Source organism: Anopheles gambiae, chromosome 2 (genome assembly GCF_943734735.2).
Source record: "Anopheles gambiae chromosome 2, idAnoGambNW_F1_1, whole genome shotgun sequence".
NCBI classification, from domain to species: domain Eukaryota; kingdom Metazoa; phylum Arthropoda; class Insecta; order Diptera; family Culicidae; genus Anopheles; species Anopheles gambiae.
The window spans coordinates 67,070,300-67,083,948 of record NC_064601.1 but is presented as its reverse complement, the minus strand read 5'-3'; the positions used below and the strand labels follow the sequence as shown (position 1 = coordinate 67,083,948).

General features: G+C 42.9%; 1 protein-coding gene across 4 annotated transcripts in view; it reads left to right on the top strand.

Annotated features, from left to right (window-relative positions):
* The window catches only part of LOC1278448 (xaa-Pro dipeptidase), a 45,739-nt gene that overhangs the window by 2,280 nt on the left and 29,810 nt on the right, over positions 1–13,649 (top strand). For 2 of the 4 annotated variants that reach the window (XM_001689032.2, XM_061651197.1), the window contains exon 2: positions 11,296–11,356. The exons of 1 other annotated variant lie outside the window; for it this stretch is intronic. Coding sequence is in view for 1 of the 3 variants with exons in the window: in XM_318039.5 (XP_318039.4) it covers positions 9,505–9,702; positions 11,296–11,356 (259 nt within the window). In the remaining 2 variants the exon portion in view is untranslated. Of the gene's footprint in view, positions 1–6,097; positions 9,703–11,295; positions 11,357–13,649 lie in introns of those variants that run through there. One more of the 4 variants, XM_318039.5, reaches the window with a different exon arrangement.

The window sequence follows — 13,649 nt, the reverse complement described above, 5'->3', positions numbered from 1 at the left end:
CTTCATGTAGTCAAAAACGTTCTCTTTTTTTATTTCGCATAAAAACGGTCGAGCTGACCGTATCACATAAAACATGATTTTTTTCTCTCCGCATCCGCTTTAGCATGAAAAAAATAACACATTATCACGTTGTGCACATTCTTCATAAACAAGAATCTTAATGATTACTCTTGCCTCATGAGCATAACCGATAGTAACCTTGAATATTTCTAAGTTCAAACCCCCCATTCATAAAACTAAATAGGCGGTGCCCTCCTCCTCCATTTACACTAGTCGTCTCCCCGCTTACTCATTTTCTTGCTGGTTAATCATCTCTTCTTTCCTTACGCTCTTCCCTATCTCTCAACACCGGTTCTTCGTCGGTCCAAGTCACATTTGTTTCTGTGAAACTTATGCCTATAGGTTTGTGAACTCTGGCAGAACAGAATTTAAAGCATCAGCACCTCTTTGGGCGAACTATGCTGTTCTTATGTTTTTATGGTCCCACAAGACTGGTGCTAGCGAGATTTATTCAACATTTCCTTACCTATGGAATCTCGTCTGGCATTGGTAGTAAGAAAGTAATATTGTATGAAAATTATTTATCAAATATTAAATATATTTAATACAATCAATTACATTGTACCCGGACCGACCGTCTCATCAACGATTGTAGACGTGTTATCCATTATATATTGAATGTTGGACTAATTTTACATTTCTCGCAACAAAGGCATTTTTGTAGAATAAAACATACACGTTACACGTAATTTTGGAAAGTTTAATGATGTCAGCTGCTAACCCTTCGCGCGGCTGTATACGTTCAGAGGTAAACAACGCAAAGGAGAATCGTGAAGCGCATTTCATCATGGAAAGATCTACCCTAAAGGAGCGGTCCCGCGTACCAACGGAAAGTTCCATTACACTTGAGTTTGAAAGCCGAAGCATTGAGGCTATGGCAAACAATTTTAAGGTTTCTTTTCGACAGAATTCATGTGCCGTTCGGGCGGCGGGCCGTTTGGCTTCACTCATTTTTCCACAAGTTCTGTTCGTCTCGCATATCAAATGCCGAGAGAAACTTGTTCGTGCATGTTTCCCGTGAAGAAGAAACCAACCGGAAAGCAAGGAAAGAGAAGCAAACATCACTTTCTTAAGGCGAGAGAATTCCACGAAGTCTACACAGCTTCTCTGCATGTGTGAACGAACGCCAAACACATGAACGAGAATGCGAGAAGTAAAAGATGCGTTTGGCTGGGTTGTTGTAACCATGTGTCCCTAACCGTCTTTGCTTTGCTACTATCCATCCGTTATTTTTGGGTTTGTTTTGGGTTCCATTAGCGCACCACAACACATGGAATGGTCAACCCTAGTGGTTGTATTGAAAGTTCGGCACTTTACACATTCATATCGCGTGAAAATGGGACTTAATATGAAGTGCACAAATGACAAGAAATTCATACAATTCGCGAATGCTGAATGCTCCTACAATTAGTATGCCAATCTATAGGCAGAACAGTCACGTTTTCACTATCAAAAATTAACAAGATTGTAAAATCCACCTCAACGGAAATTCGAAAAAGAAAACAACTTGCCAGACATTGCATTATTTCAGGGCGGAACGTAGCATGACGGCGTCATTCACCTTCCACGCATCGTAAACCTCGACCGGCGTAATGAAACGGACTGAGACTAACTCTTAATTAGCGGTGAACCGATACGGAAAGAACCAACCCAAAGTGCGTATAGATCGGCGGTTAGGTTCTAAATTATGCTATATAACTAACCCTAAAGTAGGAAAGGAGCAATGAAATAAATATGGGACTGAAATAAAATGATTAGCAAGAAGAATCCTACTATTTACAGTTTTCTAAATGGCTGTCATATTTTATGCAACGTCTACAATAAGTTACCTTTTCAAATAGCACAAGCTTTTGTTGTCTAAATGCATTGGAGTGCTGGTGAAGACTTGTGTAACGTAGGTGTCCTATGTGAGATAGTTTTGAAATCAACTGAAAAGTCACCTGTAAACGTTACAGACGCTCGATAATTAACGACGATCCCCATAGGATCCCCGTGGGGTCCAATTTCTTTTACTTACCCTGTCTTATTATGGCTCGGTTTTGCACAAACACCACACGATTGTGCCTTGTCGATTCCGCTACATTCCGCTCGCCTTGTGCTGCGGGGTGTAGTACATGCATCTCTTCATCTTTCTCTCTTCGCAGACGAAAGATCCACCAACCAAAACAAACACAGCACAAGATCGCACGAAAAGACACGGCATTCGATCGAGTCGAGTCGAGACCTTCTTCTTCTTCTTGGTCGTGTCGTGCTCAATTGCTATCCCTTTCTACCACGCCATCTTCGATGCGTGTCTGCTTTGGCGTTGGCCTTGTACGGCTGGCTGGGCTGGTTGGTTGGTTGGTGGAGGGTGCAAAGTTGGCCCCCAGCGGGTTTGAAGAAGCTTTTCCCTCGACGACGTTGCCGGCAGCCGGCTTTGTTATTATTTTTCTTCCGTTCTGTTTTTACACGCCACTTCTCCACACTGTTGTGCATTGGCCTGGCCGCCTCGGAAGGCAAAGAGACGCTCAAACCGAAGAAGGCTGGAAGAAGCAAATGGCAAGCGTACACACATCACGTACACACTGCCTGGAGTGTTGCTGTTGTTGTTGTTGTTTTTTGTGTCTATCAGTCCTAGAAGGCGATGGAAACCATAAAAAATGCGAACCGCAGTGTATGATGATGGAATGGTCTGATCGCAGACGGCTCTGCCCACGGCGTAATGAATGGGAACAGTGATCGGCGAATGATTTTGTGGGATGTGGGGGAGGGGGAGGGCGAGGAGGGAAGGGGGTGGCTGGGTGGCGTTACTGCCAGCGTGATTATGAGTTCAAGTAAATGAGCTCAATATAGAAATAGGTGCACCATTTGATGGATTTTCTGTCTGTTTGCAACCACTGATTATGCTTGTGTTATCATAAAATATTTTATTTGCTCACGTTTAAATATATTTTTTAGTATGTTAGTGCTTTCTGCAAACAAATGGCCACATAAATGGCTGTAGCCTCGTGTTGACCGCATAACGAAGCAGTTCCATAATGTTGACTAACATACAGGAGAGGGTTGAGCGCTTGGTTGGGTTGTGTTATTTTTACTCATTCGGTATGGGCATGGGCACCTGTAACCCTTTTTCCTTCATCTCGTACCATCACGTTTCACATTCTCGATCCTTTCTTCTCCTTTCCTTTTCCCTTTGTGAGCACTTTTTATTTACCGCGTGCACTGGAAACGGCAAGCTGCAAACCGAGCCACAATCGTTCGATCGTCTGGCCTCGATCGTTTGCCTTGTTTGGATGTTTCCTTTCCTTTCCGTTCATTTTTCACTGTATCGCGTGGTTGTATTATTTTTCTCCTCTTCAAAAGCCGGTTTCTTTGTTGTGTTGCTTCGAATGCCGGAGTTGCCGCCTCCGGTTTGTGATCCTTCTGCGTCCCATTTGGCTGCAGCCGTGTGGGGTGGTCTCTCAGGCGCCCTTTTTTTGAGTCGAGTTCCTTTTCGTTCCCCCTCTCCAAACAGTGCCAGGTTTTGCCAGGTAAATTGGTGTTTTTAGTTTTGCGATACTCTTTGACTCTCTCGCGCAAATGTGTTTTACAACATACAAGGGCAGCTAAAACCTTTTTCGCTTCCATGTGCCATACGCATACAAACATATATTTCCAGACGCTGCGGAATGATGAAATTCCCGCGCAAAGTTTGTTTACAGCCACACACACACGCGCACGCAGACGTCATTCTTTCGTTCAAAGGAAAGTCAGATATATCTGGTTAATATGTTGCATCATCGTCACGGTTAAATTTACTTGCCCAGGTTCAAATTTGCGTACGTGTAGAAAAAGTCGTATTTCGAATAAAAACAACTACTGTTCGTTCTAGTTTGTTTTTTTTCTTTGTACATTTTTGTACATTTTCAGTAATGATAAACGGGGAAAAGAAGTTTGAATTTCGGTATAAACTAAATTACACAATAATAATATAAATATATGCCAAGGGAACGGGGTGGTTGAAACATATTTCTTATTGTTGCTGCTTTAGTTAGCTGTAGTTTAAACCCCCGCTCAGTATTAATTTGAATAAATTCAATTTATTACTCGTGATCTCAACGTAAATTTGCCACCTGTTACCTGGGATCAGACATTTTTTCCGATGCTGAATAAAAAAAAAGAAAGGATTCATGCGTTGGAATTCATCAGACAGATTCGGCAAGGTGTAATAACCGCTGTCAAGGTTAGCGTTGTAAGCGGAAGCGAAATCTACCTCCAGAATGTCTGGCAGTGCCGGGGAGGCGCTAGAAGCAGGGGCTTGGGTGCAAATACCGACAGTCTGAAAGGGAGTCATCGATCCAAAGTATCTCATACACGGTGTGATGGCTTTTGAGTGAGCGCGCCGTTACCTTTGTGCTTTGGAATGCGTACCAACTTCTCTCTGGGCACGGGCCATGTGATTGGCGCTAGCAAAACGATTGTATAAACATTCCCACAACTGTTTAACGAACAAATCGGAAATGATAGAAGAGGAAATAATTACTATTTTCATTGAAAACAAAACATAAATAATGCCCAGACTGGTTGTTAAGCCGCAGGTGAATGGGTCTAAAATGTATATCGCATTAGATTTGATCAAAAAGGGCCTTTCTAGCAACTCTTTATCAGCGCAGATTTTTATTTTATTTTTGGGTTTGTGTGTGTGTGTGTGCGCGTGTGAGGTGAGGGTTTGGTCGTTAAATTTGCATTCTTTCACTATTTCTACGCTCCCCTTTGTTATGACTCGGCGATGAACGAAAACAAACACCGGCAACGTGGTGTGATGTACGGTAAAGGCGTACATTTCAAAACCACGCGCACCGATTTACTACGCGTTTCGGTTCGGAAGTGGAAAGAAAAAAAACATGAGCTACGCCGCGGTTCAGCAAACAAGAACGAACTCAGCATGTGAAGATCCTCACCGGCTTCGGCAACGATCGAGAAGCCATTGTACCTTAGAACAGATTAACCTTGAGAAAGCCGGTATGCTGCTGAATCATACGGCTTGCACGCGCACGGACACGCCTGCCCACACACACACACACACACACACACACACACACACACAAGCACATCTCGCGCTAAAGCATAAACTGGATATTCTGTTTTCAGAAAAAGAAAAGAATTTAAAAGAATGTGGGAAACTATTCACCACCGGCTAGCGCACAACGTTTTCGTGGCGACAGGTGTGTTTTGGGTGGGATGTTGAAGCTAAGCGAACATCTTATCGGATCTATCATGGAAAACGAACAACCGATAGAACGCACAGGTGTTTTTATGACTGTACCTGACCCGCTAAAATGACTGATACTGGTAGAGCTACTAAAGTTAAGATGAAATATTTTGAGAGCTATATTCCATCATGTTTGTACACAATTTCGGCTTTACTTTCATAGGACGGTGGGCTTGAACAAATCCAAATTTTAACGTTACAATGTGCACAGTATGACGCAAACTTTCATAACTGAAAGAATGAGATAAACATGCAGATTGATTCGAGTTTTAATTCATCCATTATCTACATACTGGTTAAAACTAGTGATGGTAATAATCGCACGATCGCTAATCACAACATTGTTTGATCGTCTCAGATGACATCTACACACATTACACACGCCCTTTTGCAATCTCTAAACAAAAAAGGAGGAAAACAAACGACGACACACTACCGTGTTGACGTACTTTAGTGTGTACGATTGAATTAGCAAGAATGTCGCAGCGCACGTGGAGGTTCAATGAACGAGTGCCAGCCAAACGGTTAAGCGCGGGATGTGATGAATAAAGAATGAAAACACACAGGCACACTCGACGAGACACACGTCAACACACGCGAGGTATGAAATGAAAACAAAATCTCACTGGTCGCGCTAGGAACGGGGGCCCGATTGCTGTGATTTCGTTGGTCTCATGGAAAGCACAAATGCGCAGCAAAATAGTGAACTCTGGACAGAGATTCTTTTAGAGGCGCAGCTTAGTCGCTTTCTTCTCGTGCATTATTTTAACATACTTAGTAGCATCCTTGGTGTGGGTTGTCGTTTTTTTTTTTTTTTTAAAGTCTGATAGTAGGTAATGGACTGTAATGGACACAATCATGACAATCATTACAGATCAGTTTTGAGGATTTTTGTGGTTTCCCTCAGGTGTAAACCATGGTTTTGCTAGCTTTTCTGTAAACTTTCTATTTTATTTGACAGAATGCTCCGCTTTTATAACATCATAGAAAGGAAAGTTTTCATGAAACGCGTTATATCTTTAACTGGTACGGTATTAAAGGATTGTGTAAAGCGAGTTTTCGAACAAAATTTATTTTTTGTGTGCCATGAGCTTGCTTTTGAGTGTTGCCAAAGCTACTTACTTCATTAGATTCAAATTTTAAGCTTTTATACGAACAGGTTTTTTTCCATTCACGTTTCAATATTCTTCTTCTTTGGCACAACAAACGTTGTCGGTCAAGGCCTGCCCTGTACCCACTAATGAAGTGGGATTGGCTTTCAGTGACTTTTTGTTCCAATAGCAGACTAGTCAGTCCTACATATGGGGGCACGGTCTATTCGGGTCTTGAACCCATGACGGGCATGTACTTAAGTCGCACAGCCCACCAGACCGGGCCAACCGTTTCAATCTATACGTACTAAAATTTGAAATTTATTCACAAAAATGTTTTCATCCATCGCATATGTGTGACTTTTTATCCATTCTTGGGGTCCAATGAACTCAACAGATAAGATAGAGATATCGAAAGGAGTTCTTGAATCTAACGATTCAAAAGCTTTTTAAAATAAAAATAATCTTTTTTCAATTCAGAAACAAAGTAAACTTGCTCGAAGCTATTGTTGATTGATTAGATTAGACTTGATTAGAACCATCAAAATATCATATTTGAGAATACCTAAGTGACGAAATATATCATAACTGTAGCAGTCGATATCTTCTACATCTATTCATCTACACGAGTAGTTGATTAATAATAATAATAATAATAATAATCAACAAAAACAAATAATATTTATTCATTTATTTTGTGCACAACCGCTTACTCTTACAGTACACAAGGCTATTAATATTAACCAAAAGTATTATTTATCCGTTCTGGCATATTTATTTTACTGCCGTAACAGGACTTGTTTGTTTTGCAGTTTGGTTTTCTGTTATTTTCATTGGCCAACACAGCAGAGTAACAAACGGGAGCCAAACGCTTCAAACGCTCTTTTCGATGAAAATTTATGCCGAATAATATCATCACCCCAGCCTACTGTTGCTTCATGTGTATAGCAAGTAGTAGGGATTGGCTTCGAACCTACCGGAACAGGAACCACCGAATGTGTTGGTTTCAATGGGTTCAGGAGAGTGTGATGCCGGTTCCAACTCATGGAGGCAGCCGAGTGCATAAGTCATCATACGAGTTGTGGCGTAACCGTTAAAACGACGGGACGGAATCGATTCCCGATAGAGTACGGACCCCGGACCTCGATACGCACGTGGCCGGATTCGTATGAGTATCCACCACTAATATTTACACTTCACGATGCTGCTTTCCGGTGAAACTACTACATGTACAGTCGAACGGCAGTTGAAAAGGAAAGGGCGAGGAGGAATGATGGGAGAGGAAACTCGCCAAGAACGTTGACTTTCGTTCGGTATGTTTTGGCACATTTTTGCCTTTCCTTTTTTGTTTCCTTAATTTTGCTTTGGTCAATGTTTGCCGTCATGATGATGCCGGATGGATGGATGTGGTTAGGTAGGTTCGTTGAGCCCAAATCGGTGCGCTAAAGTGTACATTGTTGATATTTTATTGCACACACCTTTGCGATACTGCCGTGTGCTGATCATTTCACACATTGGCTCACAAACACGGTTGCGAACTGTGTTTACTAACCCTGCCCTGTCCCTTTGCCTGGACACGTCTAGCCAAAGGCTTCAAGCTAATCCTGTTCGTAGCCACGCAAAGATTAACTGATATCACACTAAGCATTGTTGACATCCGTATCATTCATACTGCAACGCAGTAGAGCGATGTTGCAGCAATACAGCTGAATGCTTCTGTTTGGTTTGACACATCCAACGAACGCTCCGTTCTTTTGGTGCAAACAACAGAAGGTTTGTAATTGAAGGGCTGTAAAGATACTGGCTGTATTAGCCCTTGAAGTACAATGTGTATTGTAGCTCTGTTACATTTTTGCTCGAGTGCTTAGGCCCACTGTGGGAGCTGCACTTTCTTGCAACGGCGTGATAACACAAGTGCTGCAGTGTGTCGCTGGTTATTTAGTGGCTTTTTTAAAGATTTCGTTAAGAAGCTGCATCTTCGACAAGCGTTAAACCATTGTTGGCCATTCCATTGTGCACTTGCATTCATGTACCTTCTCATCTGCGAACGTTGACTGGTGGTGTGCAGCAATGCAGCAATGCTCGTGAACCAACAAATGCATTCACTCGTCAGCGAAACGTCAGCGAACTCTTGCCTTCGGTTATTCATTCAGCAAAATGCTTGTTGCGTTTTTTGTTCCCACCGAAACACGATTGTGCCATGCGCATAAGATTCATGCACACGACCACCACCCTGCTGCACACACGACTCACTCAAATAACTGTCTCAGATGGGTCGACAAAAAAAGCGAATAAACACCAATGCACACCCAGCTTAACGTAGCATTTATTTTTTCTCTCTTCTGCGTGGGATTCCCTTACCCAAACACTTCGCCCACACTTACACACACTTGCACACTTGCACACACTATGGGCGGACACGAATGGGGTTATGGTGCATTCCATTGCATCGGATTGCAATATCACCCCACAGCATCTCTCTCTCTCTATCTCTTTCTTTCTTTCTTTCTTTCCCTCTCTTTCTCTCTTTATTTATTTCTTTCTTTCTTTTTTCCTTTCTCTCTCTTTTATATAAACATTATTTTGCTCCACTTAGACGAGAATAAATGCAGTTGTTGTTCCTTTCGTTACATTTACCGACTACAGCAGACTACAGAACATATTGTTATTGTACTGATCAATGCTTCATACATTAGTCTAACTTTTCCTATCAGTAGACCGCTTGTGACCGCCAGTGCCAGGGCCACATGTTGACAACAAGCTGTGTACATTCAGCAAGTGTGGTCCAGATGGATCTATTTTCGTAACGCGCAAAAGCACACATGCACATACAATGTTTCCTTCCCCTATTAAAGCCGTGATGCGCGTTGTACCGGCTTCAAACATGAAATTATGGTGTTCTTAAAAAACACACACAAATCATTTGTTAAAGTCTCATTTTTGTACGTGGGCGCTACCCCGTAATGGCCGTAACAGATGGCTTGACTGTTGGCGTAAAAGGATGCAGTCAAGTCGCAACCATCGTCGGATTACTTGTTGGTGCATCGTGACTGACCGCGTGCACCGTCCATGTGACGACCCGCCTGATGTGGCCCCCACCGGGCGGGGCTGGCTCGCTGCACCATGGAACGACCACATCGTGTACCAACACATCGCCAATGCAATTTCAATGCTCACACACAGAGAGAGGATAGATGCGCGCCTCTCGGATGCGCTCCAATCGGGGCCATGGACAGTTGCAATAGTGCTGTGTGTACGCGCAAAGGAAGTGTGGTGTGTGGGAACTGTGTTGGGTGTTGCGAGCGAGCTGAAAACCGATCGGTTTGTTTACTATGTACACTTTTTTTTACCATGCTCTCGGCGACACTCGTTTGGCGCTGCCAGCATGTACCCTTGGGAGGGAGGGAGGGGGGGGGTGTGGGATGGCGTGGGGAGTGTTTTTGTTGTTGTGCATTGTGTGGCTGGGAGCGCTATGGGTGGGTGTGGGTGAGGGGCTTGCGTCTATGCCGATCCGCCGACTGTACTGACAACACTGTTGTGAGTGTTGTGCCATGTTGGACTTTGCCATTCGTTAGCGATAGTATTTCATGTGGCCTTATCACTTATCTCTCTATTGCCTGGGGTTGTTACAACGCAGGATTGTAACGGCGTCAAGATACACACATACACACATACACGTACATATAATGCTTCCACTAATAACCTGCAAGAATATAACTTGTTTTCTGTTTTGTACAACGACCGGCTGTTTCTGTCACATCGTTACTGATCTTAGAATTCCCCACGATCTAAGAAATGTCGTGAATGTGATAGTTTAGGGGAATGTGTGCGTGTGTCCTCTCGGTAAATGCAGCTGACGTGATGGATTTCCACTGGAAATTCCCCAATTGACCAGTTTCGCTTACACAGCGGGTCGTTCGAATTGAAAATGTAACGTTTAGCTAAATATAGGATTTGTTTGCTTTCTCATTTTAACACATGTGCAATCGATCGTGTGTGTGTGTGTGTGTTGTTGTTGTTGTTGATTGGCACGATTGGAAATGTATCATGTGAATGTTTAAAAAATGATTTATCTGCAAAATGATGCAAACAGCAAAGGATATATTATCGCTTACTGTCAATGATATTTGAAACACCACCTCAGGCACTCCCCATTGCGCATTGCTTGTGAACGTTTGAATGAATGTTTTATGAAACCAAGCGCCGTTTCGGTGGAACGAAATTATCTTTCGAAGAAAATATTAAATGATTTTCCAACGATAAGCTCTCGGGACTTATCAAAGTTGTTTACCAAAGCTGGAGCTGGCAACCTTGGAGCGTTTTTTTTTACCATTCTGTTCATGAATGACGATGTTGTTCGGAGTGTTGTTGTGATGATTTTGAGTTACAAAGAAAAAAAAAAGGAATTGTTGTATCATATGCGCGCTCTCCCTTCAAAGCTGGAGCTAACTCGAGCGATTTAAGTTGTTTTCGTACCCAGTACGGAGAAAAGTGTATCAGATGTTGATAAAACTGGCATTCCCTCGAACGATCGATCGCTTGCACCCGACTTATCTACCAACACAATCTGTGCTGTATGTGTGAGGACAACGTATTTACTAAAGCCATCGTTTTGTTTACCATTGCGTTTCTGTTTTTTTGCGTTTTATTTGTCGTTCCGAATTTTGCTGCGAATCATTTTCGCTTTTAGTATTAGTTTGCAAAAATCGAACGGTTGGATTGATTGATTGGGGTGTTTGTTTTGAAATGCTAGTTTAAGTAATTAACTATTTGTTTTAAAGCATCACGCTGTGAATTTCAAATTCGCAACATTTTACAGCAACATTTCACTGCACTGCTTCTCATTGATGTGTACCGAGGTATGTTAAATTATGAATTTAATGTAATGTATTTTGTCATTTAATTGTTTTGCAGATAACAAAGTTCAACTGGTTAAGCGGTTTGCAGACGCATTATATCGTAAATCATATTTCATGTAAGTAAAGAGACCTCGCAACATCATTTGCTCTCATATTTGAACGCAGAGAGTCGCGCTGGAGCTTATTGCGTTTGCCTTTTGATGCATTGAAGTAAGACTGTCGAAAGTGTATGTTGCCTCTTAAAATGTTTATTGTGTATGTAATTGATATTATTATTCTGTGTTAACCAGAAACAAAGAAAAAAATGTCAACCCGCTACGATAGATTATATCTTACAGACTTGTTGGTGGATGGTCTGGGGTTGTAGGACACCCTTGATGGTATTCCTACAGCAAGGGAGGGAGAAAAACGTGCTAAGAGCACACAAAAACCCCCCCTACATACTATATACCAAACTCTCGCCATATCGCCAGCACTTTCTCCCTGCTTGAGAGAACGCAAAGATGGTCGTTAAAGGAAAGTTAAACCCAAACCATGCTCAAATGTCCCGGGACACAAACAAACTCCGTCTCGCTTTATCGTGTACGAATAAAGTGCGATAAGGCTTCAACATGCTCTACGGTGCAGAATACCGGGCACCCGGGCGGCCTGTACCGGGCACGCGGTACTATTGCGCAGAGATGATAGCGTCCCCGGTCGTACGTTGGTGTCGTACATTATGTACAGCAGCGATGGTAACCTTGAACGGATCCTTGTATCCTTTCGACTGGTTGGTTCCATTTGGGGGAGGCGGGCATCCGTTTTATGTGTCCCACGCCACGCGTAGTGCTATTTTTATTTGTTGTTTGCGCTAAACAACATGGAACGAGCGGGTGCGGTTCTACCTCCGATGGCAAGGGAACTTTATACAGACGCCAACGAACTGAACCACCGAATCGGTTTTGCACCGATATCCTTTTTGGCGTCGTTCGGATGAGCTAAAACCAGCACCGAAGAAAGAAATTGTTTGTTACAACACGTTGTTGTAACAGACCAATTTTACTTTCGTTTGGTTAGTGAGCTTTGGTTGCATTGGTGGTGTTTTTAGGACTAAAGGGAAAAGCCCCACCATCCCAAATTCAGAGAAGAATGCCCTTTGCTCCGGGACTGCAGCCAGCTTCCATTTACGTTACAGAAGTTTATATAAACCTTTTGAATGAGCAAGAAACAGCTAGTGGACTTGTGGACATATTTTTTCTTGCAAAAACATCCCTTGAGCAACATTTAAAACAGTTGGCAAAAGAATATAAGGTTGGCTTGCTTAACGGTTAACTGTTCTGCTTATTTCCTCACTAGTTGTTGTTGTTTGCGATTTGATAAGCACTATGACTGTGAGTCGATTGTATTTTGCAACAGTTTCTGCCTCCCTCCGTACTTCGGACGACATTTGCGCTATGATGATTCACTTCCGCTCACTATGCCCGTAGACGTAGATGTGTTGTGTTGGAAGTGAGCAATGAATAATTCCGCTGATGAATCTGTTACGAACGAGTCACGGAAAGCGGGCGTAGGCACACAAAACAACAAGCAAAGGCGTTTTATACACCTCTCTCGAAGAAGTGTCTTTTTCCCAGTCCTCTTTCCGCTGAGCTTTGCCTTGGTGTGGAGAGCGCGGTGTATTTTTTAATTCATTTCATTCCACTTCGTCGTGTGGGGTGAGCAGAGCGGCTCGGTTTTATGGACGTACGCAGAGTCCAGCGCTACCACCACCACCAACAACAACAACAACACCTGGTGCGCATGGAGAGAGGAGGGGGTGATGTTTTGATCGCGACAAAACAAAAACAATCACCCCGTCTGCTGCGTTGCTTGGCAGGCGCCATTTTGTGCACTAACACTACGAAATCGAGGTCATGTTTACAACGGCGCAGAGGTGGTGGTGGGTTTGTGTACCCGGCTTAGGGCATTCACTGAAAAGGGATGACAGCCAAGCCGCATGCTGTAAGTGTGAAAGCAATGCAAGACATTTCCTGTTTGAACAACGTAGCTGAGAGAAAGAAAACGCGCGAACGAAAACATCCAACGGCTGTGGCAAGAAAGCAAACAGCAACTACAAATGTACAAAAAAGACAGTATTTTAGTGCTGAAAGCGTTTCTACGTTTCTTGTAAAACATTTTGCAGCGAAACTCAACGAACGAACGTAACTGCGTGTAAGCTGGGTTCAACTGGGTGTACCTGTGTACATGTGGTGGTGAAGCCGTTGCTAGCGGTTTATTTACATTATTCTGTATTAGAACGAGTGAAATGGACCATCGGCATATTGCAATCGTAGTAAGCGAGATGGAACAATGGGGTGGGTAAAAAACGGAAACAGAATGGAATGCCAAGTAGAGCTGGTGTGGCGGGGGACCGTTTTTTTTCAAGGAAGT